General features: G+C 41.4%; 1 protein-coding gene across 2 annotated transcripts in view; it reads left to right on the top strand.

Moving 5' to 3' along the window:
- The window catches only part of Tox3 (TOX high mobility group box family member 3), a 99,512-nt gene that overhangs the window by 62,923 nt on the left and 10,168 nt on the right, over nt 1–26,421 (top strand). The window contains exons 2-4 of one of the 2 annotated variants that reach the window (XM_021170666.1): nt 9,376–9,438; nt 13,574–13,828; nt 25,744–26,013. In XM_021170666.1, coding sequence (XP_021026325.1) covers nt 9,376–9,438; nt 13,574–13,828; nt 25,744–26,013 — 588 coding nt within the window. The remainder of the gene's footprint in view (nt 1–9,375; nt 9,439–13,573; nt 13,829–25,743; nt 26,014–26,421) is intronic. The other variant, XM_021170667.2, reaches the window with a different exon arrangement.

Genomic DNA, 26,421 nt, shown 5'->3' with positions numbered 1-26,421 from the left:
ATATATATATATATATATATATATATATATATCAGATCGTCAACGATCTGATATGTATATGTATATGTATGTATATGCATTTGCAGGGAGGTAGCATCCTCGCCCCCACAGAATCTTTCTGAGACCTCCCATTTGAATACATCTAAGGACACCAAGGTTGGCCTTCATGGCCCCTGCCTGCTCCTTGCTCACGTCACTATTTTGATCTTTAAAGAAGCCCTGTGCAGGGTGAGGTCCACAGCTTTGCCAACCCTACTCATCCCTTCATTGTACTACCTGTCCCCCTCCCAAGTTCAGGACTTGTTTTCTGAAGTGGCTATGTCTTTGTGACTTTCTTTCCTCTCTTTGTTGACTGTCACCTGACTTGGTCCTTACATTGAGGCTTTTTTTCTTGCCCATCATCTCAACCACACTGTTTATCCCTGTGAGAGCAACAGTCCCACCTCTTTCTCATCCTCTACAAAGAGGTAAGACATTCCCCCAAATAAGTCCTACTAACTGGCATCCATTCCTACTAACTCAGCAGTGTGGGAAGCACATAGATGGGCTATGGGAAGCTCACACAGTGTTGTATTACTGTTGACATTTTCATTGTAGTGTGCTTAAAGACACTAGTCTCCCATTCTTCTGTTCTGGAAATACTGGTGAGTGTGTGTTGGCCAGGCCAATGATTACTCCACTTGGGCTCAAAACTTCCATGATGCTGAAACCTTCATCTTTTTACTCATGTGTTTGTGTGTGTGTGTGTGTGTACACAAGTTTTGTATTAAAGGAGTGTCCTTTTTCCCCGTCACTAGTAACTTGTCCAGATGACTCACAAACTCAAACACATTCAGATCACGAGAGTCCAAAGGCCTCTGTGTTTGAAGAGTGCCCATGTCTTTAAGTTTTGTTGTTGCTTGTGTGGCCACACCACTTGCTAACACTCTGAGATACTGAAGCGTGCATCCCTTTCTTGATAGAGCTGAGGATGTGTCTGGTCATCCTGGTGGTGAGAGTGAGAGAGTTGGGTAGGTAGCCTCTTCACAGACTGCCCTTTCCCTGCAGGTGTGAGGGAGAGATAACAAACCTCTGAGATGCCTGCATTGTTGCCAACCATGAAACAATATGGGATCCCAGTGTTTACTTTAGTTCATTCTAGAGGCTTGGAAAACTCATTCAAACCCAGCACGGCGAGGCATGCCTCTGTGCCCACTTCAGGAATCTTTTAAGGCAGGAGGATAGCCAAATTGGGGCCAGCCTCTACTACATATTGGTATCCCATGTTAAAACAAAACCCAAAATGTGTAGAGGGAGAGAAAGGGGGTTCTTTTTTTAAATACTCAAGATGTTAGTCTAAAATGAACTGGATGGATACTGACATGCTGTACAGTCCCTGAGAAAAACCTAGAACATTAAACTAGAGCCCCACAACCTTACAATCTGATGCAGTCAGACATGGTAGGGTCAGGTTATGTGCATGCTTGAACAAGCATTGAATGAGTCTTTAGTCCTTGGCCATACACTTTGAATAGCTCTGGTTCAGACTAAAGATCACTTCTTTAAACTAAAATATTTCAAATTGGAAAAAAAATCAGCGGTTACACTGAATACGTGAAGCCTTTCCCCTTTGACACCACCTGATTGGTTGTCTTCTGCCAGCATTCTGCCCACCAGTGCATCTAGTCACACCAGTCCGTATTTTGCCACCAATAGTTCCATCCCCAGCAGCCCACCCTACCTTTCTAGACCTCTGCATCTCTCATATGGATCTTTTGTTTATAGTGGCCATGGTAACTATCCATACACTGGGGCACAGTGGGACACCTTGTAATGGTCAGGTCAAGGATAACCCTGATCTCACCTCTGTGCCAACAGGTGTGCAGCAGTGCTTTGCACTGGGAATGCTCTAAATCCTCCCTGTTAATTGCTTGGAGATACACCGGGTTGTTGCTAAGCATGGCGACAGTCCTGGGCTGCAGATCATTCTGTAGTGCCTTTCCAGGAACAGTGTTTGTCCACATAAGTGTCTCTGGAGTGTAGAGGGCTCCTTCTTGGAATGATTGTTTTGTTTCCCTCTTTCTTCTTTTTTATGCTGTAGATGTTGTGTGGGGACAAGAGTGGCAGTGGGTCCTTTTTCTTGTCCTTTGGATTTCAGGAGCTGATACTGTTGTCCAAGGGGCTTGAAGAATGATTTGGCATTTCACTTCCGGTTCATTGGTTCATTCAGAACAGAGCTTTTGAGCATCTACCATTTCCCAGTCTCTTTGTCCCAGCAGGGCTTCTGTGTAGCAAGTAGACACAATGTTCCCCTCACTGAATTTATATTCTAGTAACAGGATGAAAATAATGACTGAATTATGTGATATTGAAAGTGTGAATGGAAAAGGTAGAATAGAAAGAGAAGGACAGAGAGTGTTGGAGATGGGGCAGTAGAGAAATGTGATTGTCACTAGACATGTGGCATCCAGGGAAGACGCAGAAGGAGGGGATGTATAAGCCAAGGGGGCATTTGGAAGAACAACAATTCCGATGGAAGAACCAAGCCAGTGCAAAGGCCCTGAGGTAAGCATGGGTCTTGGGTGTTGTTGGGACAGCAAGTACACCATCAGGATGTAGTAATCTGAGCAATGGGAATGTTGCCATGATGCCAGGAAGGAAGGAAGGACCATTGCAAGCAGATGTCCCCTTTCCTGAGTCAGTGGGAAGCCACTGGAAAGTTGGTGACAAAGGCCTCTATGGCAGTGTTATGGATAGTCTGGTAAAAGTTTGGTAGAGTGGTGGTAACCTGCTAGGAGGCTCCTGCAGCCAAAAGGCTTAGGCAGGGCTGGGTCCTGGGGAGGTGGGCATAGGACCTGACACAGGTGATCTGCTTGAGGTTAACTAGAAGGATGAGCCAACAGGATCTCCTTTGGATAATTTAATGTGAGAAAGGAGGAAAAACACAGATTCAAGAATGACTTGTCCTAAGGCAGGTCCCCATTGAAGGTAATGGGAAAGACTGCATAGGGCAGGCTTAGGGGAGCAAACGGGGTTCAGCATTGAATGTATGTTGAAATGTCTGCTAACATCCAAGTTTGAGTGTTGAGTGTGAGTTCTCATGCTTTTGGGTGTTCAGAAGAAAACATCGGGGCAATTTTAGCTTGTCAAAAGGGACATGTGTGTGTGTGTGTGTGTGTGTGTGTGTGTGTAATAATGCATATGTGTGTAATTCTCTGCATATATGTACATATACTTGTATATGCTTAATTAGCAGCATCATATGTGTGTATATGTATACACACAACATTCATATATACACACACATGTATTTAGATCCTCTTGGCTGATAAACCGTGTGTTGAAAATAACATAGTTTAAAAATAAATCACAATTTGAATATCCTATATTGAAAATATCCTAAATTGAAAATGCAATTAAGACACCAAGCCTACCAAACATCCCAGATTAGCCAGCATATTACAAATGCTTTTATGCTTTGAATAGGATGTATTATAATTATATATAACAAATATATATAATTATATATATTTAATAAATATAATTTAAATATATGTAAATCGATATAATTATAATATGCTCATATTTTACATGCTTGGTTCCCACTGTAGGCTGTTTACCTTGAAGGGCCTGGGTACTTTTAGGAGGTGGGGGCTAGCAGGAGGAAGCAGGACCCTAGGGGGAGGCCCCTGTCCATGGCTGCTTCCTGAGTCTCCCTTGGCTGTGTTTCTGGGCCACGATAAGCTGATCTGATCAGCTCCTCCATGTCAATCTTCGTGATCTGAAACCAGGAGCCAAAATAGATCTCTCCTCCCTCAAGTTATTCTGTCAGGTACTTTAGTCACGGGCAAGGATGCTTACGGATCTACCTTATTGACAGTTGGGGCTAGTCAGCCACAGAAAGCCCACGTGATAATGGAGTATTGATGTGCGTGCCTATATAGGCACTTTGTAGACCCAGTGAGAAGAAAATATAGATAGTATTCAAAAATGCACTGGAAGTGAAGCACGCCATGGAGTTTCATTTACCTTTCATCCTGCTCACATGGCTGACAGGGAACAAGACTGCTGCTGACAAGGAAGAGTAGCCTGCTGCTACTGTCCTGTCCAGCTCTGCAGGAGTAGATCCTATTGCCTATCACGTGCCTGCGATCAGAATTTAAAACCCTAGGGGTATGGAGTGTCTATACATTGCACACCACTTTTACACTGTGGTCAAGTCAAATCACGATGGATTCCATTCCTGTAGCTTTCCTTCCAGAGTCCTGTTGGGTCCCCTATGCTTTGGTGACAGCATAGACGATCTCTGTGCTCCCGCCAACCTTTGTTTCTTAGTAGGGTGCTCCCACTGTTTGTCATGTCAGTCTTGTTTCCCTGTGGGCTTCTGATGTTCAGTGAAATTGTGGCTTGATACCTCCCTATCATGGCCAAGGGTTTACTTAATAGCCATCAAGGGCGAGTCCACTTTACCTGCTACCTTCTTTATCACATGACCAGGCTTGGTACATGTTGTTTAGAATGGCATTATGTAAGCAACTTGACAAATATCTGGGCGAGGCATCAAATTGGCTAGTGTCTGCTAACAAATTTAATGGGGAAAGAGAAGAATTTGTACCATTTATACACTTGTACTGTTTAGCTGTTTGAGATCCTATTATTAATGCTGCTTTGTAAGAAGGCTATACAATTCTTCACATGGGTGTTACAATAGTTTGAGTGGAGATGATGCTGTGGACTGGCCAAGACCAAGTAACTGCCTTGTGCTTACAGACAGGGTTTTGTCTTTGCTGTTCTACTTTGTCCCAAGCCCGTTGCTAGCTGAGCCAGACTTTCCAATCTGCATTAATTTACTGTGGCACTTCACACGGTCACATGAACCATGGAAATGATGTTCTTTGATGCACTTCTATGAAGTCCCACTGCTGCTCCTTTTTAATTGATGTCCTTCTTAAATTATGTTTGCTGAAGCCATAATTGCTCACCATGCCGCAAGAGCAGCTTTGACTCTGATACAGTAGAGATGTTCTTTTGTGGCCCACTAAGGATCCACGTGCAGAGTGATATGGTTCTCCTTTACAGTGGTATCTTTGGGAATGGCATCTGTTGGAGTTTGTCACCGTGGATAAACTCCTGTTATCACTATGCTCCTCGTGGAAGTGGGGTTAGAAGCCCCACGTGTGAGCTCCTTGAGCCTTTGTGAATGAGACGTTTTCTTGGATGATGTTTCCATGAGTCTCTCCCAGTAACAGAGAGTAATGGGCGTGCCTTCCCTCGGGCATCTTGTCTGTTCAGCATGTCTTGCTTTGAGTCTTGAGAATGAGAATGCCTAAAGACGTGACTGAGAGGGGTCTTGCTTTGGAGGAACGTCACTGGAGCTTATCAGTGGAAAAATGAGAAAGAAATCAGCTGATTTTAAAAAATGTGTAGCTTTTGCTACAGAGCAAGATTATGATTAGCTTTTATATGAATGATCCAGGAAAAGAAGAAGGAAGAAGAGGAGGAAAAGAGGCAAAGGAGAAGGAGGAGGAAGAAGAGGGGGAGGAGGAGCCAGTGTTTTCTTCCAATAAGGCTTCCCAAAGAGTTTAGTTATTGTGAGGTAAACAGAAACAGCAGGAAGATCCACAGGCTTTTCTCGCTCTCTCTCTTTTCATTGGTGTGGGCTGGAAGGTAGGGAATGTATCCATAGCCTCCATTAAAAAAAAAGAGTTCATGGTATCCTGATTTTTGTTGTGTCTCCAGACCTAGCACAGTGCCTTAAACAGGTGAGATATAGTTATTTGTAGATGAAACAGACTGAGAGATCACAGAGCCCGTAGATTCATAGAAGGCGTTGAGGGTCATCCAGAAAGCCTTTCCCAGTTAGCCTCCAGCTTGGAATAACAGAGTTAACAATAAAGGTTAAAACCTGAACCCATTACCAAGTGAACAAGTAGAGTGTATGTGGGTCCTGGCATGTGAGAGAGGCAGCATGAGACTGGGGGATGCCAGCTATGTGTGCTCAAATCCTCCAGGGTGGGCAGCATGGTGCCTGGACCCCTCAGTCTGCTGACCAGAACAAATGCCTATGATAATAATTCTTTACTGTTGTCTGTTGAGAAAAATGGCTTGCATTTAGTCCCACTTTGGGGGATGAAATGAAGAGGTATTTACAGAAGACTTCCCTGAGCTGCACTCATTTATTAATCATCATTCAAATATTTGACAGATGACCTTGGGTAGCAGGGGTGATTCTGGGTCACCTGAGTTTGAGTGGGATCACCTTGCATTCCTTTCAACAAATGCCAGGCATGGTTAGTTCAGTGAATGGCAGTGGGGAGCCCAGCTCAGGCCCCTCCCTCCTGGACTTGGAGGGTGTGTATAATAAGGATGCTTTCACCAATGCTGCTACCTCCTATACCATAAACTAAATTGAATTGTACACAACTCAAAGTTAAATGTTCTTTGGTCCTTCTATTAACAGTCTAGCCCAGAGGAGAACTTTCCCTCTCAGAATCCTGTCTTTCATTTTGTAAGCATCCCACAAGTGAAGCAGAGCTCATAGGCTAAGTTTTAACATGGAATAAACATGGCAGCACACTCTGGGAGGCTGAGCACTCAAGAGGCTGACTTAGGAGGCTTAGGAACGTGTTCTGAGGGGAGCCTGGGCTCCACAGCCACACCGTGTCTCAAACTAAGAAAACCCAAATGTACAAGAAAGAAAATTAAGCGAGCATTGGGGGAGAAAAAGTAACCAAAGACAAAATGGCACGCCTTTCCATCTGGCTACGAGATTGGCTGGGTTTAGCAGGTAAGGGATACACAGCGCCCAATGAAATGTGGGTTTCTGAGGAAGAATTGGTTTTGTTGGTGGTATAACTATGTCCTTGTGTGCAGAAGCCAAACAACCTCCTGCCACTCAGCCGCCAATACCTGAAGGCTCCTTTTAACAGGGCATCTTCCACCTCAGGTAGACAGGGGAAACCCTTGCTTCTACTTGAAATGATTTATAACTGCTCCCTCCCGATCACCAAGTGCTTCCAAATTAAAAGCCATTAATTAAGGCCTTACGCAGATACAAGAGATATGCACAGAATGTTCTGCCTGCTCCAGCTCCCCCTCCAGGTGAGAGCTTTTCAAATTACGTGGACCGCTGGAGCCACCTGCTTGACTAAACGCAGCTCGGCCCGCTTGCAGCTCATCAGCACTGTGGCGGTGCCAGCGTTGTTACTGATTTTTCTCATTTCTCCAGGGCAAATACTAATTAATGGATACAATTCACAGCTGATTAGCTGTAGTTTCTTCAGTAATTACATTCGCATACTAACTGTTCTGAAGAGGATTTCTAACCCAGTTCTTACTTCACTCTGAGCTTAATTTTTTTTTTTTTGAATTGTTTAGGCCTTTGGTTTAATGGCCATTTTATTTTCCTTTGTTGTTCTAGGTGCTATTAGATAATAAGTGAGTTTAATCTTAAAAAAAAAATACTCTCTGATAATGAGCTCTTTGCCTTAAATGGATTTCTAATTCCCCAACAAAGCCGACATTTAAATAATGTTAAAGTTGTGATACTGGCTGTCAGGCAGCTGTGTGTGTGTGGGGGTGGGGGTGGATTGGAGCATGGGATATATAGATTCAAATATAGGTCATATTTGATTATAGGCCTGAACGTTACATGGGGAAAAAAAAAGCAATACAGAAGCCTATGGGGCTCTGTTCTGACATACTTTTAACACTGTAGAAGAATGGAGAAATGCGTCTAAGTGTATGTGTGTATCTGCACTTATGGCCCTGTGCATGTTTTTGAAACTACATGCCTCAAACAAGCCAGATAAAGGTCTTTAAGGGCTAGTGAGTACACCTTCCAGGAATTCTTAGGGAGATATTCACCCAAATGAATAAGAGTGATGGGAGAGAGCGTGTCTGATTATGTGTGTGTGTGTGTGTGTGTGTGTGTGTATGTGTTTGTTTGTTTGTTGAGGTGCCATGTGGGGGTTGATGTTGCCTCTATAGACCTTAATGGCACTCTGGAGCCATTAGAGTTTTTTTTTCCTGTAACTCTTGCGTAGCTCTTGGATCCCTGGCATGATAAAGTGGAGCATGTCAACATGTCAATCCTGCCTCCTACAGGGTGAGAGTTGGATCAAGACACCCTGCCCCCAGAAATCAATGCTATGGAGAGGAGGGTTATTTAGGGTTTGCATAGATCTGTATTTCCTTTCTCCTTATTGGCTATATCAGTCTATATTTGTATCTGGGTATCTGTGTACCTATTTCTAATACTGTCCATCTGTTCACCCACCCAACCACCCATTCATCCAACCAGTCATTGATCTACCGATTTATCTCTTGGAAAAATGACACCTTTTACTTTAATGTAATTGCTAGCTTTAATATACATTAGAAAGTACCTATATACATTTCACCCCTTGGAGACCACACCTGTGCTTCTTTTGATGCGCGAGAGGAAACGAATAGAAACGCTCTACAGAAGGACATTCTCTTACCATTTAACCATCATGAAAATAACACAGCCCCAGATAATTATGCCCACAGAGCCTTCCCACATTGCCAGTCTGATAGCAGAATGCTGAAAGCAACGAAATGTGCCGACCCAGACCATTTGAACCTGAAAATACATTTCTGCCCAAATCCAAGTTTTACATTTTGATAACAGGTCCCTAGAAGTAAAGAGCTTACATCTGAAATGCTGATACAGTCTTATTTGTGATGATATGAATGGGCCATTGTGTTAGGGAATGAAATCAAAATTGCTGTGTTCATGGGATCCTGCTTATTTTCTAACCCTCTTTGCACTTAATGTTACATGGAGAGATTAAATAGCACAGCTTTCAGCAGCTCTGATGGAGCAGATATGGCACTAAGCTCTGCTTGGAGATCTTAGAAATATACTTTAGTCTTATTTATTTATATTCATGCCACACCCCATTCACCAGAAAATAGAATCTGAGCCTTGGAAATTAAATTGTCTTCTCTTTAATTCACATTTTTAACCCACTCACACTTGTGACACCTGTTCTTGAGAAGTAGACTATGAAATCCCAGCATGCTTTAAAACATTTCCAGAGAGTTTTCTTGGGAACTCCTTTTCTTCCAGCCTCTGACAAAGGCCAGTTGAATAAACATCACACTAGTGACCAGACAGCCAAATGGTTGTAACTGTTTCCTTTCACTACCAGTCCTGGGGAGAAACAGAACTATGTTCTAGAATTATTGACGGTGTAACTCCATGCTGTAGCTGCAGATGGGGCTGCCTAGTGTTATAGTTTCTCATTCCCAGGTTAGCCCTTGCACCCTATTATCTTTGCCTTCTTTCCCAATCACTCCTGAGTATTAACTAAACAACTCCAGGTTTTACTCTGCCTTCCATTAACATAAATCAATGTTTCTTTCTTCCAGTTGGGAAATAATAACTACATGAACATGGCCGAGGCAAACAACGCCTTCTTTGCTGCCAGTGAGGTGGGTGTCTGTCTTCTTGCGTCTGTTCCTGTTTTTTTGTGTTGTATAGATAATGTAATAGGCTTGAAGGGAAAAGCAAGATATTGAATTTCTCTCTCTTTCTCTCCTGTGGCACAAGGTAACAACTTTGGAGGAAAACAGGAAAAGCCTATTGGAAAAGAAACTAACCTGACAAGACTTTATCACTGTCCACAGGCTGTTGTTAACATTTCAAAGCTTATAAGTGAATCTCTTGATGGAAAAAAAAGTCCATACGCAAGCAATTATAAATGTGTAATAGAAAGTTAGTGCTCTCTCTCTCTCTCTCTCTCTCTCTCTCTCTCTATCTCCCCCATCCCCACCCCCCCTCTGTCTCTCTGTGCTGGATGTCTAAGCAGATAGCTGGGTATTTTGGAAACCTTACTAGAAAGTGTTTTGCTTCCTAGCTCTCTAAGGTTAACTTCCTTGATCATCACAGCTTAGGGAACTATGACCAACAGTGTTATGGCTTCTAGAATAGCCTACAGTGAGTGCTTTGTTGTTAGAACCCCACCCCCTAGCGCAATGCCCATGATAGTAGAGATCCAATAAGAAATTATTGAGTGTCTGACTCAGTGAATAGACTTGGTACATGATATGATTGTAGCAAGGAATTCTGGGTTATGGGCTCTGTGTCCAGTGCCATATTAACTCCTGCTTTGTGATGGTGTGCAAGTATACGTGGGATAAGCATTGTCTTTTTGCTGTTTCTACTGTATTTCTTACATATGACTTCCCACCTTTGTCTGATCTCATTGGCATGCCTCCCGAAAAACACCCAAGATCCTTGATTAGCTCAATCAAAGGTTTTCCTAAAAGGGTAGATTGTGTGAGATTTAAAATTTTCAAACAAGAACAAACAGAAGTATGAAATCAGTCCAAATGGAGCAGTTCCTCTGTGGCTCGGGCAATAAAAAGTCTTCATTTTTCCAAATACATTCAGATATAGGAGAGTGAACTAGCTTGACCCCAGAGATTGAAAATAATAATGGCTTTGCAAATGATCTTGGTACAGACGAGCAAGTGATATGAAAGAAATTAATGTCTCAAAATTATTAGCCTAAGTGCAGACTCGAGAAGTAAGGGTCTTTGTAGATTAATCATTTTCCAGTGAGCATCATGCCTCCAACCGGAAGACAGCTTAGATGCAGGAATACTGTTTGGCACTGGCTGCTGGGTGTTTGGGATAATGAGTGCAAACCCCATCTGTAAGGACAACATGATGTTTCATTCGGGGGGATTTTTTTTTTCCTCTACATTTGAATCAAACATTGATGAAAGCTGTGCTGGCAGCAGCTGTTCAGAAACAATTTAATTCCAGCTGTGATAATTCACCGTGTCAGACGTCGGCTGTTATATGTTGATACAACAGTACTCTCCAGATTTGCATTCTTATCAAAAGGAACAAATGTTTTGAACATTTCACTACAGATGGTATTTAACTATGCACCCACTACTTTAACATGTTCAAGGTAAACACTGAAAAGTCAATATCTGTAAAAATTGATCACATAAACTCCAAATGATTAATCTGATCCAAAGTCTGTGCCCTTCATTGTTGATAGAATTTGTGGTGTTTTTATCCTTTCAGAGAACAATGTTTTGGATCAGAGGTACTTAATGTTATATATGATACTTTACCATTCTCTTTTCTCCGTGGAAGGCCTCACATGTGATATTTTACCTCTCCATAAAAGTAGTTAAGATTTTAGCATCTCCTTGGTTACATATTACAATGTTATTTCATTGTGCTGTTTTATTAGGTCAGTGCAGACATATATTGCTTCTAAGTTAAAATTAATGTGTCTTTTAAAAAATTATGCCACGGGGACATATTATATATAACATGCCTCTCTATATTCCTTAACAAAAATAAAAATTGAAAACCTCTTTAATTTTGACTGCCTGGCCTGAGGTGTGCTTTATACTGGAGTTTAAAATCTCATGTAATGGCGTCACCGTGCGTCTTCCCAAGATCAAAAATAAAGCCAGAGTAAATGCTAATGTGCCACATTATGGCTCTCATCTAATTTCCCAATCACGGCATTAAAAGTAAATTTATCTGTTTTTTTTTTTAACTTTTTAATGAGTGCAAACTAATTCAGGAAGACTTTAGGTTGGCATGCTGTAGAGCCTAAATCGTGCCTGAACCCTTCCCATGGACAGTGTCCTGCAGATATCGCTACAGGGACCAGGGTACTCTTACGTCTGGAGTTCACACATTAGCTTTATGTTTTCTATCTGCGTCATGATTGCTCTGACCATTTTTAAAGTACTTTAAATATTTATTGAAATAATATTTCAAGTGTTAATTACAGTGGTAATGAAAACAGCCAAATGCCACATATCAAGAATGAGTGTTTATCCGTATTGTTAATGTGATATGTTAGATTTCATTAAGCAGTAATGGGGTAGCAAATGAGTCACAAATTGCAGTTGCATCTGTTACTAGACCACATTAGTGCCAAAATAACAGCGAACGCAGCCATAGGGTTACGTTCATTAGCCAACCCGCGTTCGTGGCCAATTCATCCCTTTGTTGCTAGGAACTCAGGGTACCACAGAAGAGAAATTGACATTGGCGGAGGGTATCATTGCAAGTACGCCCACATCAGAAAAATCAAATGCCTCACTCTGGCTCTTAAGTGCGCTGTTAGGTTTCATTTTTAAAAAATATTTTTTGAGTCTACCAAGGTGCTCAAGGCGGCCACTTGCGCTGCTGTAGGTTCCCCGAGTTCGTGAGCTTGCTCATTCTTGTGAGTTGCACATAACAGTTGTCAGGTTCTGTGGGCAACGAGTGCTTTTTGTTGAAACTACCACCCCCAACCCCAACAGAGTTTGTTTCTCTTCCCTTTTCAGGTGATTATTATATAGCATCATAATTGAGAAAATGATGATTTTCAATTCTTAATTAGGTCTCTTTATCAATAATAGCAGACTCCAATTACCCCGTGCCAGTTCACTCTTTCAAATACTATTAATAATAAATGAACTACATCTGTGACCCTCTTAGCTAGGAATACAAAATAAATCTGGGTGGCCCCTGCATCCTGTGCCTTACCAAAGCGTAGGTGTCTATATGTATATAACATAATCACCATCTTCTCCTTCATCACCTTGGATCTTGGTGTCTCTTCTCTCCCCACATAGTCCACGTGGTAAGAGAAATATGTTTAATGTAACTGAAATGGAAGGCAGCCTTGATAGTCTTCACTGACCCTACTTTAAAACACAGCCTGAAGAACATCAGTAGCATTCATGGATAACAGTACTCTAAGATTTACTTAAGTTTTAAGATGTAACATTTGTCTAGTGAGGTGTCTAGGTGGCATCCATGTTCTTGGTATAGCTATTTCAGTATGGCTTTGTGCTCTCTGGATAGTATTTAGAAGCCTGCTAGATGATGTTCTGATAATGATAAATACATATGGAAATGTTCATGTTAAAAAAAAACAACAACCAATTTTCCTTATAGTTTCAATAAAGTCTTTTAATATGAACTGCAATAAGCCTTACAGAAAATGTTGCACGGCACAGTAACAATTTCCATAGGAGCATTCATTACACTTGGGAATATGCCAATAAAGAAACATTTAAAAACCAAACCACAAATTTAATATTACTTGTTTTATAGGTTTTGGCAGAAAGTAAACACCTGTAATGTTCACTTCTGGGTTAACGGTGTGTGTGTGTCTGTGTGTCTGTGTGTCTATGTGTGCGTGCATGCTCGCCCCAAAATTGTCAGCATTTTATGAAGCATGTGGATCGCATACGCGATTTGAGCTGTTTCACTAACATATCAATAAAGTGGCAATTTGTTATATAGCCAAATTTAATGTTGCCGATGCTCCAACTAACAACAAAGACAGATGTTGCTAATTAAGTACGCATTAAAGCACTGTTAATACTGATACTCCATTAAAACCATATGATAATGAGACTTAAATCTTTAATCAGAATGATCAGCAAAACTTTATATATGGAAATCTGTGTTTAAGATGTTTTCATGTTGAGAAATAAATATTTGGCCTAGATACATAGTCTTTCTTGTTTCCTCTAAGGAGGGATAAAATCCAGGAACTGACTGTGAGGGGGTCTGTATTTTGTTCCCTTTCAGCAGACATTCCACACGCCAAGCCTTGGGGACGAAGAGTTTGAAATTCCACCGATCACGCCTCCTCCAGAGTCAGACCCCACCCTGGGCATGCCTGATGTACTGCTACCCTTTCAGACTCTCAGCGATCCATTGCCTTCCCAGGGAACTGAGTTCACACCCCAGTTTCCCCCTCAAAGCCTGGATCTCCCTTCCATCACAATCTCAAGAAATCTGGTGGAGCAAGATGGTGTGCTTCATAGCAATGGGCTGCACATGGTAAGCTCTCCATTTATTACCTGTGACTACGATTTGTCATTTGTCTTCGTGGTAAGGATCTGTGAGGCTCTGTTCAGAAATGTCCCTGTCTGATGGGCTGGTGGCCACTGAGTTAATACTGATTGCCCTCTAACCATAGGTAATACTAGACTGATATCCGGTGTTGGGTGATTGACAGCCACAGAGGATGACCAACAAGAGTCTTCCAATATGAAATGAACTTTAGGAAGGCAGCTTACTTACTACTTTGAAGGCAGCAGGGCTTCCCTGGCCTTTGTTTTAATGTGGAGGTGTGCGTGAAGTGAGAACTTACTCAGGCAAGCCTTTGAACATGGAAGCCCGTCTTAGGTGCCCAGGTCTTTTGAACTCGTTGAATTAGAGCATAATGTGCATGGTACATGGTTTGTTCTCATGTCCAATCAAATATCAAACTGTGATATGATACGGCAGAATAGGGGTGGATCTGATTATAACCAGCAGGGAAAAAATGGCCTGTGTTATTGTGTGAAATATACCTAATTGTGTTATTTATTGTTACAAACCTCAAATAAGGCACTCTAGAGAGCAAAGATTGCTAATGCGATAATTTTATTTCTATTTTTCTTAGTGTGCAATTATAGTCAGCAATCAGCAGAGTAAATCTGTTTAAGTATTTTAAACTCTTCTGCTGGGATTGTGTCTTTTTTTCTAGCACAGTATATAATGTATTTGTGTCTGTGGAGGTGAAGCACTAACCAGGCATCTTAAAATGAGATTAATAGTTTATAGGGCTCTCTCTCTTTTTAAACCCTGATAAAATGAGACAGATGTGTTGGTATAACAAAAACAAATCCTATTGCTTGTTTACATATTTCTCTGCGCATTAGGACCATGCCAGTGATGTTTATTGGTTTTATTTTTAATTCCCCAGATAACAACGCACGATTGCAAAATATGTAGTGGATTAACAGTGCAAAGATTCAGTGTGCTTTCTGAAATATAAGATTACTTCCCCAAATAGGATTGCGGCAACATAATTTTCTTTGCCTGTGATCTTTTGTGTTTGAGCTGAACGTGAGGGTTTTTATTTTTACTTTTTTTTTTTTTTTGGTCAGAGAAGAATGCAGTGAGCAGGCAGGAAGTAGTCATTAAGTATTCATAAATGTTCCCTGACATCACAAATAATTGTTTCCTGTGGACTTTCAGACAGTTTTCTTCCTTTGACACTGGAAAGGGGGGTTCTGCCTTCCTCTACAGTCTAGCTTGTAATATACTTGGGAAATAATAAAGATAAAAAGGGTATTTAGTCAGCAAGGGAGTTTTCTAGAGCTGGCCATATTTATAGATGCTCAGCCAGGCTCATTCAAGTTGCAGAAATACTTAAAAGACCATATAATATATGCTAAAATGTGTACTTTATTAAATTGGTAAATATTTATTAGTAATATAAGAATCTGCCTTTAAATTAAACATCTGATGAATTACCTTGCCTCAAAGCTATAAAACTGTTATTGCTGCTATAAAAAAGTGTAAAGGAGGCATTTTGACTATGAAATTTCATTTCATGGTCAATTGAATTTACTATATTGGAAAGAACTAAAGATGGAATCATAAAATAATTATGATATTCACATACACTTAAAGACAATGCTTTCCCGGGCTGGCGTTGGAAGCGAGGACTCAATTTTTAATGCTTCTTTTCTAATGTATGGCTAATCAGTAAAGCAGTTCAATTATTCCATTGATTTTTTTTTAAGTATATGTACTTTAAGTGCAGGCTCTGTGTTTACGGGGACCGCATCATGGTTACGGCTACAGGTCTGAAGTTCTGCTCAACCCGAATGCTATTTATTTTGGCTGGAAGCAAACCAATCTTGTTGGAAATTCTAGTCGAATTTCACCTTGAAAAATGTCATGGGGTTTTAAATCACAAATGTGGAGAAAAATAAAATGTACCAGGACAGAATTATGATGAATACAATGTGTCGTTGGCTTTGTTCTGCGGACTCCTGACATGTTCACCTGTAAACTTGAATTCAGAATCGCCAGAGGCATGGTTAAAAATGGGTTATGTCAAGGTTCCTCTCTATCTCCCTCTGGGTACCGAGGTGCTGGCTACATCATAATACTCAGCAGAAGCCTCCCCTGAGATTTCCTGTAGGAAGGTCAGCACAGGAATAATAAATAATACGTGTACATCATGCACACAGTGTCCTAGGGCACGTGGACTATTTCATACCTTATACAAGTTTTATTATCCAAATGAATATGGCTGGCTGTGAGGGATTGCTGTGGTGAATTAAGCCTATCATATAAGAAGAAAGGCCCCGTTTGTTTATGTCATGTCGGACCAGCTTTTCCTTAGAGCTCCATCCGTCGGTGTTGCTTTAGCAAGACTGACAGTTTGTCAGAGGACTCATTAGCTGCATCATGACATACAACAAGCAGAGCTTGTTTACCTTCCTTAAATTTATGCCGTTACATTTGAAAAACAGAATGCAGAAGCAAAAGAGGAGAGATTAAAAAGAGCCCAATGATTCGCATTCACAGTTCAGAAAATGCAAATACCCCTCTGGTATTCAAAAGAGAGTTGCTGAAAAAAACCAAAGGTCTCTGTGCATTTGTGGCTTCAAAGAGCAACCTTGATTTGCTTGGGGTGGGCGGGGAGGTTTTAAAACAAGATGTGGTTGGCAGGTTGAAATCAACAGTAGATTTTTACTTAAAAATTTGTTACCTCTAAGCATTATTGTCAGTTTAGCTGATCATCTAGAAATTATTTTAATCTACAAAAGATTGCAATTCTGAAAACCTACAATGTGAGCTCCAAAGGTTTNTTTTTTTTTTTTTAACACCTCTCTATAATCTGCCCGGCCTGCTGAGTAGCACCGACATCAGTAGTACATCAATTTCAGAAAGTGGATTATTTTTACTAGACAGCTATTGTGACATATTGGGTCAGTCATAAATGAAAGATATTCATGCAAGCATGCAATACTTGTAATGAAGTCTCACTCTGACCTTCTGTATGATTGATTCTGTAATTTAGTTTTCTCAGGCAGTGCCTGAAATGAAATGAAATCATGTTGAACAAGTTTTGAATACCCACAGTGCACCAGGAGAAGAAAAATCTGCAGCCCCAGAGGCTTGAGAGAAAGCAGATGAACGATTTATCTCTATGCTATTATAGCCTTTGCCAGCATTCAACATTTCTTTCTTTTTTTTCTTTCTTTCTTTCTTTCTCTTTTTTTTTCTTATTTGGCTTAAGTACTTAATTCTGCAGGTAGCTGTAAATGGGAAAATAAAATGCTGTTCAGATTTAAAATGACAGGACAGGAGTATGTGCAGGGGACTGATAAAATATCTTGAATAGAACTGACCTTTCATGTAGCTGAAAGTTACTGGGGGATTCATTCTCATAATTACCATATAGATTATTTTTATTTCTTTCCTGCAATGAAACATTTCAGAGAGCAGTGCTGCTGATTGAATGAAAATTGAACTTGTTAACATTCTTCCTAGCTCAGCCTGTTGTACATAACAGGAGGTTAGCTTTGATGAGTTTCAAAATTCTCTTTGATATCAAAGAAACAGACAGTGAAATAATTGTCTCTAGTTTGATATTTTGTATGCTCCCCCCCCAAAGAGAATTTATAAAACACACTGATAATTCACACACATTTTCTGCCGACATTATGTTCCCGTGTAGAGGGCCTGCGCACTCTGTTTGATGTTGCATTGGATTTAATTGTGATAACTTGTGTGTGTAGAAAATGTCGGGTGGATGCTTGTAGCACATCAAAGGGAGTGGTTGAAAATTGAAAAGGGAGGAGGTGGCGGGAGCGCATTTGAGTGTGAAGTATCTGGGATCTGCTCAGGTGAGAGAGCAAAGGCTGTGGAGGGAATCGGGCAGCAGAGTAGGAGTCTTTTACATGCTAATAACATGCTTAGCATGCAATGCTGGTAGATATCATTTGCGATCAGAAAAGTGAGAGTTTATCAAAATGACATGTCTAAAATTACCAAGTGTATTTTACACGTTTCTTTTTCACACAATTGCCATGGTTCTAATTTCTAATTTTGATTAAGTTATGAAATGATTTTCTCGCTATCTTAAAAAAAAACCAAAACCTTACATTCAAAGAAATAGCCCACTACCAATTAATACATTGTTTTTAGTAATGTCGCTTAATGTGCTACAGATAAAACAGTTATTTCATGGGTCATTAATGTGTTTAATGTGTGGAACGTTCTATTAAAACAAGCCCTTATTATTATTATGAACATGTTCATTGCCGTTGTCAACAGAGGCTGTGCAGCTGAATTCTGTAGGATGGTTACCGCTCAGCCATTGGGGACTGGCGAGTTCTCATACAGATTGAATGATTGCTATGCCAGTGTATTTTAAGTTGAGTTGCTGTCAAAATCCATTTTCATTGTTAGTTAACAATGAAAAAGGAGCAAACCCCTCACTTTTGGTGGACAATGCAACAACAATACAAAAAAAAATCCGAATTATGAAATTGAAGTCCATTAACTGCTAGCAAAATCTTACAGAGCACCTACTAAGTGCTACAAGACCCAACATAGACTGCTTAGAACACGGTGTTTTGTGATTGTTGTTTTGTTTTTGTTTTTGATAACCAGTGCCTCCTCCATGGAATATCAACACTTGCAGTCTGAGGGCTTAAAGCTGTCCAGCACTGAAGATTCCTTTCATGTAGGTCCTACTCTGTGCTGGACTGGCTGCCAGACACGCCAAGCCAGGCCCAGATGCTGTACTGCTCACCTTTTGCAGTGGAGCAGAGAGCCTCGAACCATCCAGGGTTTAAAATATTCTCTCTGCTCGGCCTGTAAATATCTCTGACCCTCATCACATGGGTGAGGCGCTGCCTTTAAGGTTAGAGCCAGCGTTATCTATAAAAGCAGGCATACACTCTGAACTAATAAACACAATTAGCTGTTAGGCAGAGCTGTACTCAGCAGCTCACTTGATTTGTCGGTGTTAAGGGGGTCACTATTCTTCAACAGTGACATGGTCAGTTTATTCCCACGTCTCTTCTTGGTAGCTGGTATCATGGGTAGTTGAGTTTTCCAGACCCCAGCAGTGATGGGGGACTACAGAGGCACCATTTTACAGCGCTCAGATTCCTGAATACAACCTGACAGGATGACATGGTATGTGCTAGAGGCAAAAGCCACTTTGTGTGGTTACCCCAGATCCTTCCTGTTACCTGCCCTCTTGCTGTAGGTGGCCTTTGTGGGATTAACAGTACCCTACCTCCACCCTAACTTCCTCCAGAGTAGAATCTCCAGAAGGGCAGCGACCTCACCTGCTGCTGCTTCTTGGCATCTGTGGGCCAGCCTTGGGGCTAGAGCTGTTTCATCTGTCCAGTATATGAGTGAATGGGCAGTGTAAGAGCACTCATTCACTACAAGGCGTTCTTGACCACTACACTTAATGGAAGGGAAGGTAACTTAGTATATAAACAGATGGGAAACTGGAATTCCTCCTGAAAAACTTCATATAGGATTAAAGGGACTAAGCATGGTGCTGAGTCTGCTAAAACAGAGTATCTTCACTGTTAGGAGAGGGAGTGACCTTCCCCGGGGGTATTGGATAAGAAACAATTGAAATGTATATTTTCCTAAGAAACAAATAAAACTAGACTGTGGTGTATAAAACTTAGGTGTGGGCAAGTCATAAACTTGAAGTTGTGCGTGTGTGAGGTCGTGAGTGCGTGAGGTCGTAAGGCTGAGCGTAATGGTAGAGTGAAACGTAGCGGTGTAGATATTCTGGAAGGTGAGTTGGCGGGATGGCAGCTTGAAAGATGATGCAGCTGACAAGATCTTAGGCTTCTCTTGTGGAAGATTCAAGTTTGCCTCCTTTCCCCCCATGCCCACATTGGGTGGCTCACAAGCACCTGTAATTCCAACTCCAGGGGATTGGCTGCCTCTGCCTCCATAGGCACCTACACTCATGTGCCTATGCTCTGCACCACACACAAACATACAACATAGGAAAAAATCCTAAAAATAAAAGTAATAGAACAGGGGTGTAATTCTCATTGGCTTGCTTATTGGCATTGGTGTCACGGTCTGTGAGGTTAGAGATATTACTGGCTAAGCATCAAGGTTTGCTTGATTGTTATTAATTTATAAATAAAATTTTAACATTGCTATAGGACATGACTAAATAATTGAGCATAAAATTGCTGTCCTATATTTATTCCATATTTGTAGTTACCCTGGTATTTTTTAATACAATATAATGTTTATTACAAGTAATTGTTTAATTATTCCAGTTCTGAGGAAATATTGATTAAGAACTGGTTCAGTGGAAATCTATTTAGTCACACTGTCTCATATTCGGGTTATTTGCTTCTTAATTGGATGCTGTCCTCCAGTGTGAAAACCTGATGCTGCATTGACTTGACAATGCAGATAAAAGGCACATAAGTGCATTTGCATATGAAACTTAAAATGCCTTTTATGATGAGATCAACCCAGATGGAAGGAAGCACCATTTATTGGATGTATATGGATTTAAAATAAAAAAATAATATGTAATATTTTAAGTTTCAAAATGCAGAAGCATAGAGCTTACACTTGGGAAAAACACTAGGGGAGATATTTCTTTCTATACCACTGTAAGTCGCGGCTCAATACTTTAATGAACGTGTGAAGAAGATTTAAATATGAACGTGATTTGAGTTTTCCTTGCTCGGGAAATGAGAGCACACTGTGCCTGTCTGACCCTCCCCCCAGACCACCCTAGTCCTATATGTGATTTGCAATTACAGTTCTGTAGTGGGGACTTACATAGTCAGGGAGGTTTTCTCAGTTGTCTTTCAGAGTTGGTAAATCAAGGGGAACCTTTTGTCGGGGGGGGGGGGTAATGTTTCTGTTACCCTTACCCTTGCCTGTAATAAGGGAAGCAGACCGGAGCTATTAATTTAGGCAGGTCCCAGGGTGCATAGACACACATTGTGACTTCTTCCTTTTGGTAGTTATCCCGTGTTTGCCTCAGCACCAGACAGTCTGCTTAGCCTTTCCTTATTTTAGTGATGAGATATTTCTTTACTAATATAAATTATCCACATTTTAACAGTTTGATTTGGAGTCAGGAGAGATGGCTCAGTCTACTACTCTTGTAAAGGACTAGAATTTGCATCTCAACACTCATACTGGATGACTCACAAAAAACCTGTAACTCCAGCTCCCTGGGACCCAGTGCCCTCTTCTGGCTTTCCCCAGGTACCTGCACTCACGTGTGCATATCTAAACACACATATGCACACACACGCAATTTAAATAGTAAAAATAAGTCTTAAAAACTGTACACTATTTAAAAATAGGCAGGGTTTCAGGAAATTTAGGAAATCCCAGGACTACTGTCAGAAATGGTCATTGCCTGGATTCCTGTTTAAAAAATGAAGAGGCCCTTTGACCAGGTACAGGGAGAAGCTACTCTAAAGCAGTGACCTGTTGTTGGGAGGTGTGTAGATATTGTGTTATTTCCTGGCCAGAAAGTAGTTCACAGTACTTTCCTATGATAGCAGATCATGAGGAGACTTTCTACAGCTGAATGTTAATCCTTGAGTTGTCTTCAAACACAGACTGAGGGATTCACCTAGTCATGTATACTGAATGTCTCAAATTGACTTAGGTGGACTGCCTAGGAGGAGTGCCCAGTTCTTATTTATCTGAATGAATAATCCCACTAGGTAGAAGACACTCTATTGAACATCCATTGAACAACCAGTAGCATCCTTGTATGCTGCCATCCAGATGTCCCGGACCAGTCTGTCAGATCCATCACTCTCTAGCCATTATCTGTCCTGCAGCCTAGGGACCCTGCTGCTCCTGGCCCTCTGTTGGGAGCATCCAGTCTGCTGTGTAGTGCAGTATCCTGCTCTGTTCCCTGCACCTCCACAGGTCACCTCTGGTGGGTGTGAGCTGCTCCTTTTCCTGGCTATTGATGTCTGCCTCCTTTTGTACCTTAGCTCTGGGGGGGGGGGCTTTGTCAGGGAAGTGTCCTGCCATCTCCTGACCATGTCCACTCTGGGCCATTGCCATCTGTCCACCCCTGTTCTGTTTCTCTCTGTAACCCTGCCCTAAGCACATGTGAGCATGCTCTGTGCTGTCTTCTTCAACTTGCACATGCAACTCCCTTGACTTGGATCATGAGTTTTTCTCAAGTGCTGAATGAAGACTACCTATGGCTTGCTCCTGGGGCCCTTATCCAGTGTGAATGAGCTCCTAGGTCTGAAGTTAGAACCACAAGATAAAATGAAACAGACAAATAAATAAACAAATAAGTGTTGCAAAGGTTACTGGCATTCAAACCTTGTTGCTCATAGCAGTCTCTTAAAATTTGGTAATTATTTTGCTTGTATAAGTTGACCACTGACAAGTCTTTCAAGACCTAATTTTATAGGGAAGAGTTGATTTATAAAAACATACTATATTTCTTTGGGCTCTGTTTGGGGTTATATCTTTCCTTACTATCTCGTTCCTATTGGGAAAAGCTATGAGCTGTTTTGGAGGAGTACATAGAAATTCTTCTGCCCTGTGCTTTGCTGCAGTAAATGTGCTGAGCCATCCTTACTTCTGTTCACTATCTGAAAGATTTTCCAGTTTCCAAAGACTGAGTCTTAAAAGACTGAGAATTAAGTGCCTAAGAACGAACTTTTTTTTAAAAAATAGGAAGCCCTAGGGTAAATTTGTTTTGCAGTATTAGGGATTGGAAACAGAACCTCACGTGTGGTAGACAAGCACTCTTGTACTGAGCTACATCCCAGCTTAGACATCTCTTAAAGATTACTTTTTAAATAGAAAGTGACTGGAGCTGTTGATGCTCAAGTTCTTCAGAGCAGCTGTTAATAATTGGTGGCCCTACTGGAGCTTAAACCTCTATTCTATAGAGTCTATACTATAGATTGTATAGTATGTACACTCTATACTATACACATTATAGTGTGTGTGTGCGCGCTTATATATAGCATAGACTGTAGAGTGTAGTCTATAGCACTCTGAGCACTAACCTTCTTATACCACAGTCCTCCAATGTAGGAAGCTGTGGTAGGGTGACTGTGGGCCATAAGGAATGTTCACACATCCTGATGAGTAGGTAGTGTGATTTGAAATTTTCTTGAATATATTATAGGGCATTCTTGTTATTTTGTCCTATGGGAAATAAAAAAAAACGGGCCAATAACTTCTTGGGTTATTAATATTTTGGCAAAGCCTTGGCTTCCCCACCAATAACTCCCCAATTTCAAAAGAACACTGTCTCTTTTAAATGAATTATGAGAGAACTCAGTTTAGAAAACAAATGGGTATGAAGATGATTTTGTTAAAATGGACGGTGGGGGTGGAGAGCCCAGGGCCCATTCTTCTCTTTCTGCTGCTACCCTGTATCCTTTGGGCACCATGGCTCATTAGAGAACCATTTTGCTATTGAGTAAGAGTCACCAGCTAGTGACTCGAGGCCCAGGGACTCACTCATGTCTATCTAAGGATTGATACAGTAATAGTGTCGATAGTATAATAGTACCAATAACCAGTAGTCCTAAGGGTGAAGTTAGGAAACATATGCTGAGTTTAGCCCAGATCCTGGTACCCAGAAAATACCTAGGGAAGGTTCCTTTTCAGCCCCCCAACAGGTGAGCCCCAGCAGCCAGCTCTGCAATAAAGGTGTGAGTGACAGGTGGCCTCTGCCAGGAGGGCTTGGTTCTTAGTCATCACTTTGCTGATAAGCCATCAAAAATGCTGTGTTGGGGGGCTGCTCAATAAGTATCTATCTGGGCTGATCTTCACAGCACTGGAACAATGAGAACCGAGTGTCTCCTCTGTGGAGGATAAAGCAGCATAAGCCAGACTTAGTTACTATGAGTTCACATGACTATGCCAGTTAACTAAGACATTAGTGCTCAATCAGAACCCAGTGTATTGAACTGCACTCCCAAAGTTGCTTGAGAACAACTTTCAAACTTCCAGAGGCAAGTCTGAAAAGATTTCGGAAGTGTTCCAGAAAAGATGTATGTGTGAGGTCCCTATCATTAGAAGTACACATAAGTGGATGATGCTGGGACCTCAGAAGAACAGGAAAGACTGGACAGTAGCTTGGGGCTTGTGAGGGAGAGAGATGTCCTGTCACCCCATCACTTTGAAGACTTACGTCAAAAAGACTAGCGTTGGCTACAGAGTGATTTTGAGGTGAGCCTTGACTGCATGAGACTCGCTTTCAAACAAAATCAAGAGTCCAGGGTCAGCCTTGGCTATGTAGTGAATGTAAGGCCAGCCTGGGCTACATGAGGCCTGGTTTCAAACTAAACAAACAAACAAACAAACAAACAAACAAATTAAATCCAGAGGTTACTTTGATTTAACCATTTTGTGTTACCTTCTTTTTTATTTCTGAGTCCAGAATTAGTTCTCACATGTTCTGTTTGTCTGTTTAATTTTATAGCTATTCATTTAGTGTATGCTTCTTTGAAGAAGTTTGAACCTTCTCACTGTTCTAATCCCATGTCTTATGATGTGACGATCACTGATGGTGGAGTCACTTTTTAAAAGATAAAAATGGACTTTGTTCTACAGTTTACCTTCTCCCATCTTGGATGTCACTCTGGCTTAGTAGTCCCCATGTGGAAGTGATTTTTGTCCCCAGAAACCATTTCTAGAGGGGAGGGAAGCTGCTCAGATCTAGTGGGTGGCAGCTGAGGATGCTGTGGTATTTCCACAGCATCCAGAGGACCCAGTCCACACCTCCAGTTACCTGGTCCAGCCTTCTGTCGAGTCAAGATTGAGAAACCCAGCCATAGATCAGTATACACCCATCTAACTTGCTGATCTTAAAAGCTTGGCAACGCTTTGTAGTCTGCTGAGGTCATCGTTTATGCAGCCACTATTCTTCGACATAGCTTCTTGTTTAGTAACAGGGGAAATATGTAATTGAGAAACCAAATATTCAATGTAGTTTTTTTATAACCTTCTGCTTGTTTTTTAAACAAACAAGCAAACAAAAAAGCCTTACCAGAAAGACTTCAGAGAAGAACAGTAAAGTATCCTTAACTTGGTATGAAAATGAGATTCTAGGTTATTGGGGGTCAAAAGAATTAGATTTTAGTAAAATCACACTTAATCCAAAGGACAAGCCTCAAGAAGTGTCTGGAAAGGCATGCCTTTACTTTGCCTTCTTTGGTCTTTAAAAGGGAAGCAAAGAGAAAGAGGCAGCAATAGCCTTAACAGCTTCACAGGCCTCCCAAAGAGGGAAGGCTACTTATGAAGTCAGAGAAATAATTTTCACAGAAATAATGCTGATGGGGAAATCCCCACCTGCTATTCTGGAATATTTTTAGAAGTATTATGACATTAAATCACGGTGGGCTCAGCAAAAGAAAATGAAAACAAAGGGGTTTAATTGAAAGCACTGGTGTGGGAGCCAAGACACTGAATGACCTCCAGATGCCCTTGGGGTGGATATTCAGAATTACGATGACCATGCTTAACATTGGACTACATGGCAAACATTCTTCTCTGGGAAAGCTCAGATCCGTGTCTCTTTGATCACTCTCTGCTGGGAATGTGCCTTTCCATAAGGGTTCAACAGAGGATGGACCCTCCTCTCACACTGTGGGTCACGGAACCAGTGCTGGGTATGAGGAGGACATAGACTCATTGGAGAACCCCTAAAGGGTAGTCTCTTTTGGCCAGTTGTCTTTGTACAGAAGTCATCCAAGAACTATCCTATAGCAAGACAGCTGGTTTGCATCTTTGCATTTTGTACCCTGGTCTTCCATCTTTGTGGTTTGCATCTAAATGACTCAGCAAAGCTGCAGATGGGTCTGACCCATCTACAGGGTTGCTGATCTTGCAAGTTTGTCGGCATTTGGGAAACTAAATCCCTTTCTCTCTCACTCTTGTCTTTGTAGGATCAGAGCCACACACAAGTGTCACAGTACCGCCAGGATCCCTCTTTGGTCATGAGGTCAATTGTCCATATGACGGATGGTGCTCGATCTGGGATCATGCCTCCTGCCCAGCTGACCACCATCAACCAGTCTCAGCTCAGTGCACAGCTGGGCTTGAATTTGGGAGGAGCCAATGTGTCCCACACATCTCCTTCACCTCCAGCAAGCAAATCAGCCACTCCCTCCCCTTCCAGCTCTATCAACGAAGAGGATGCTGATGATGCAAACAGAGTAAGTTATCCATGGCTTAGTACAGAGCTGAGCTGATGGCTAGGTCAGTCCCTGCTCACGCTAGAGTTGGCATTTGTAGGATCGCCTTCCTTTCTTCATGGATTGGGAGAGACTTTTCAGTTGATGATGATTTAAGTTTTTATTTCTTTTGTTCAAACACAATTTTTAGTGAATGAGTAATGGAACAAAAGACTAGGGTGAGAGATTGGGTTTCTATGAGCTGGAAGACCTTAGGCACACCCACTAAGTCTTTTTTGACTTAACTGTCCCACTCTGCAAATGGAAGGGCCTATACTCTGTTTCCAAATATTCTAGACGCTTGAGAAATTCTAAAGGCTCTTGTTCTGTTGTTGATATGAGCAAGTTTCACCTGTCTTGTTGGGTGACCGCACTTCAATAGGGCTCTAT

The sequence above is a fragment of the Mus caroli genome, chromosome 8, assembly GCF_900094665.2.
Source record: "Mus caroli chromosome 8, CAROLI_EIJ_v1.1, whole genome shotgun sequence".
Taxonomy (NCBI): Eukaryota; Metazoa; Chordata; class Mammalia; order Rodentia; family Muridae; genus Mus; species Mus caroli.
The sequence above is the reverse complement of the archived record's forward strand: the minus strand, read 5'-3'. Positions and strand labels throughout refer to the sequence as shown.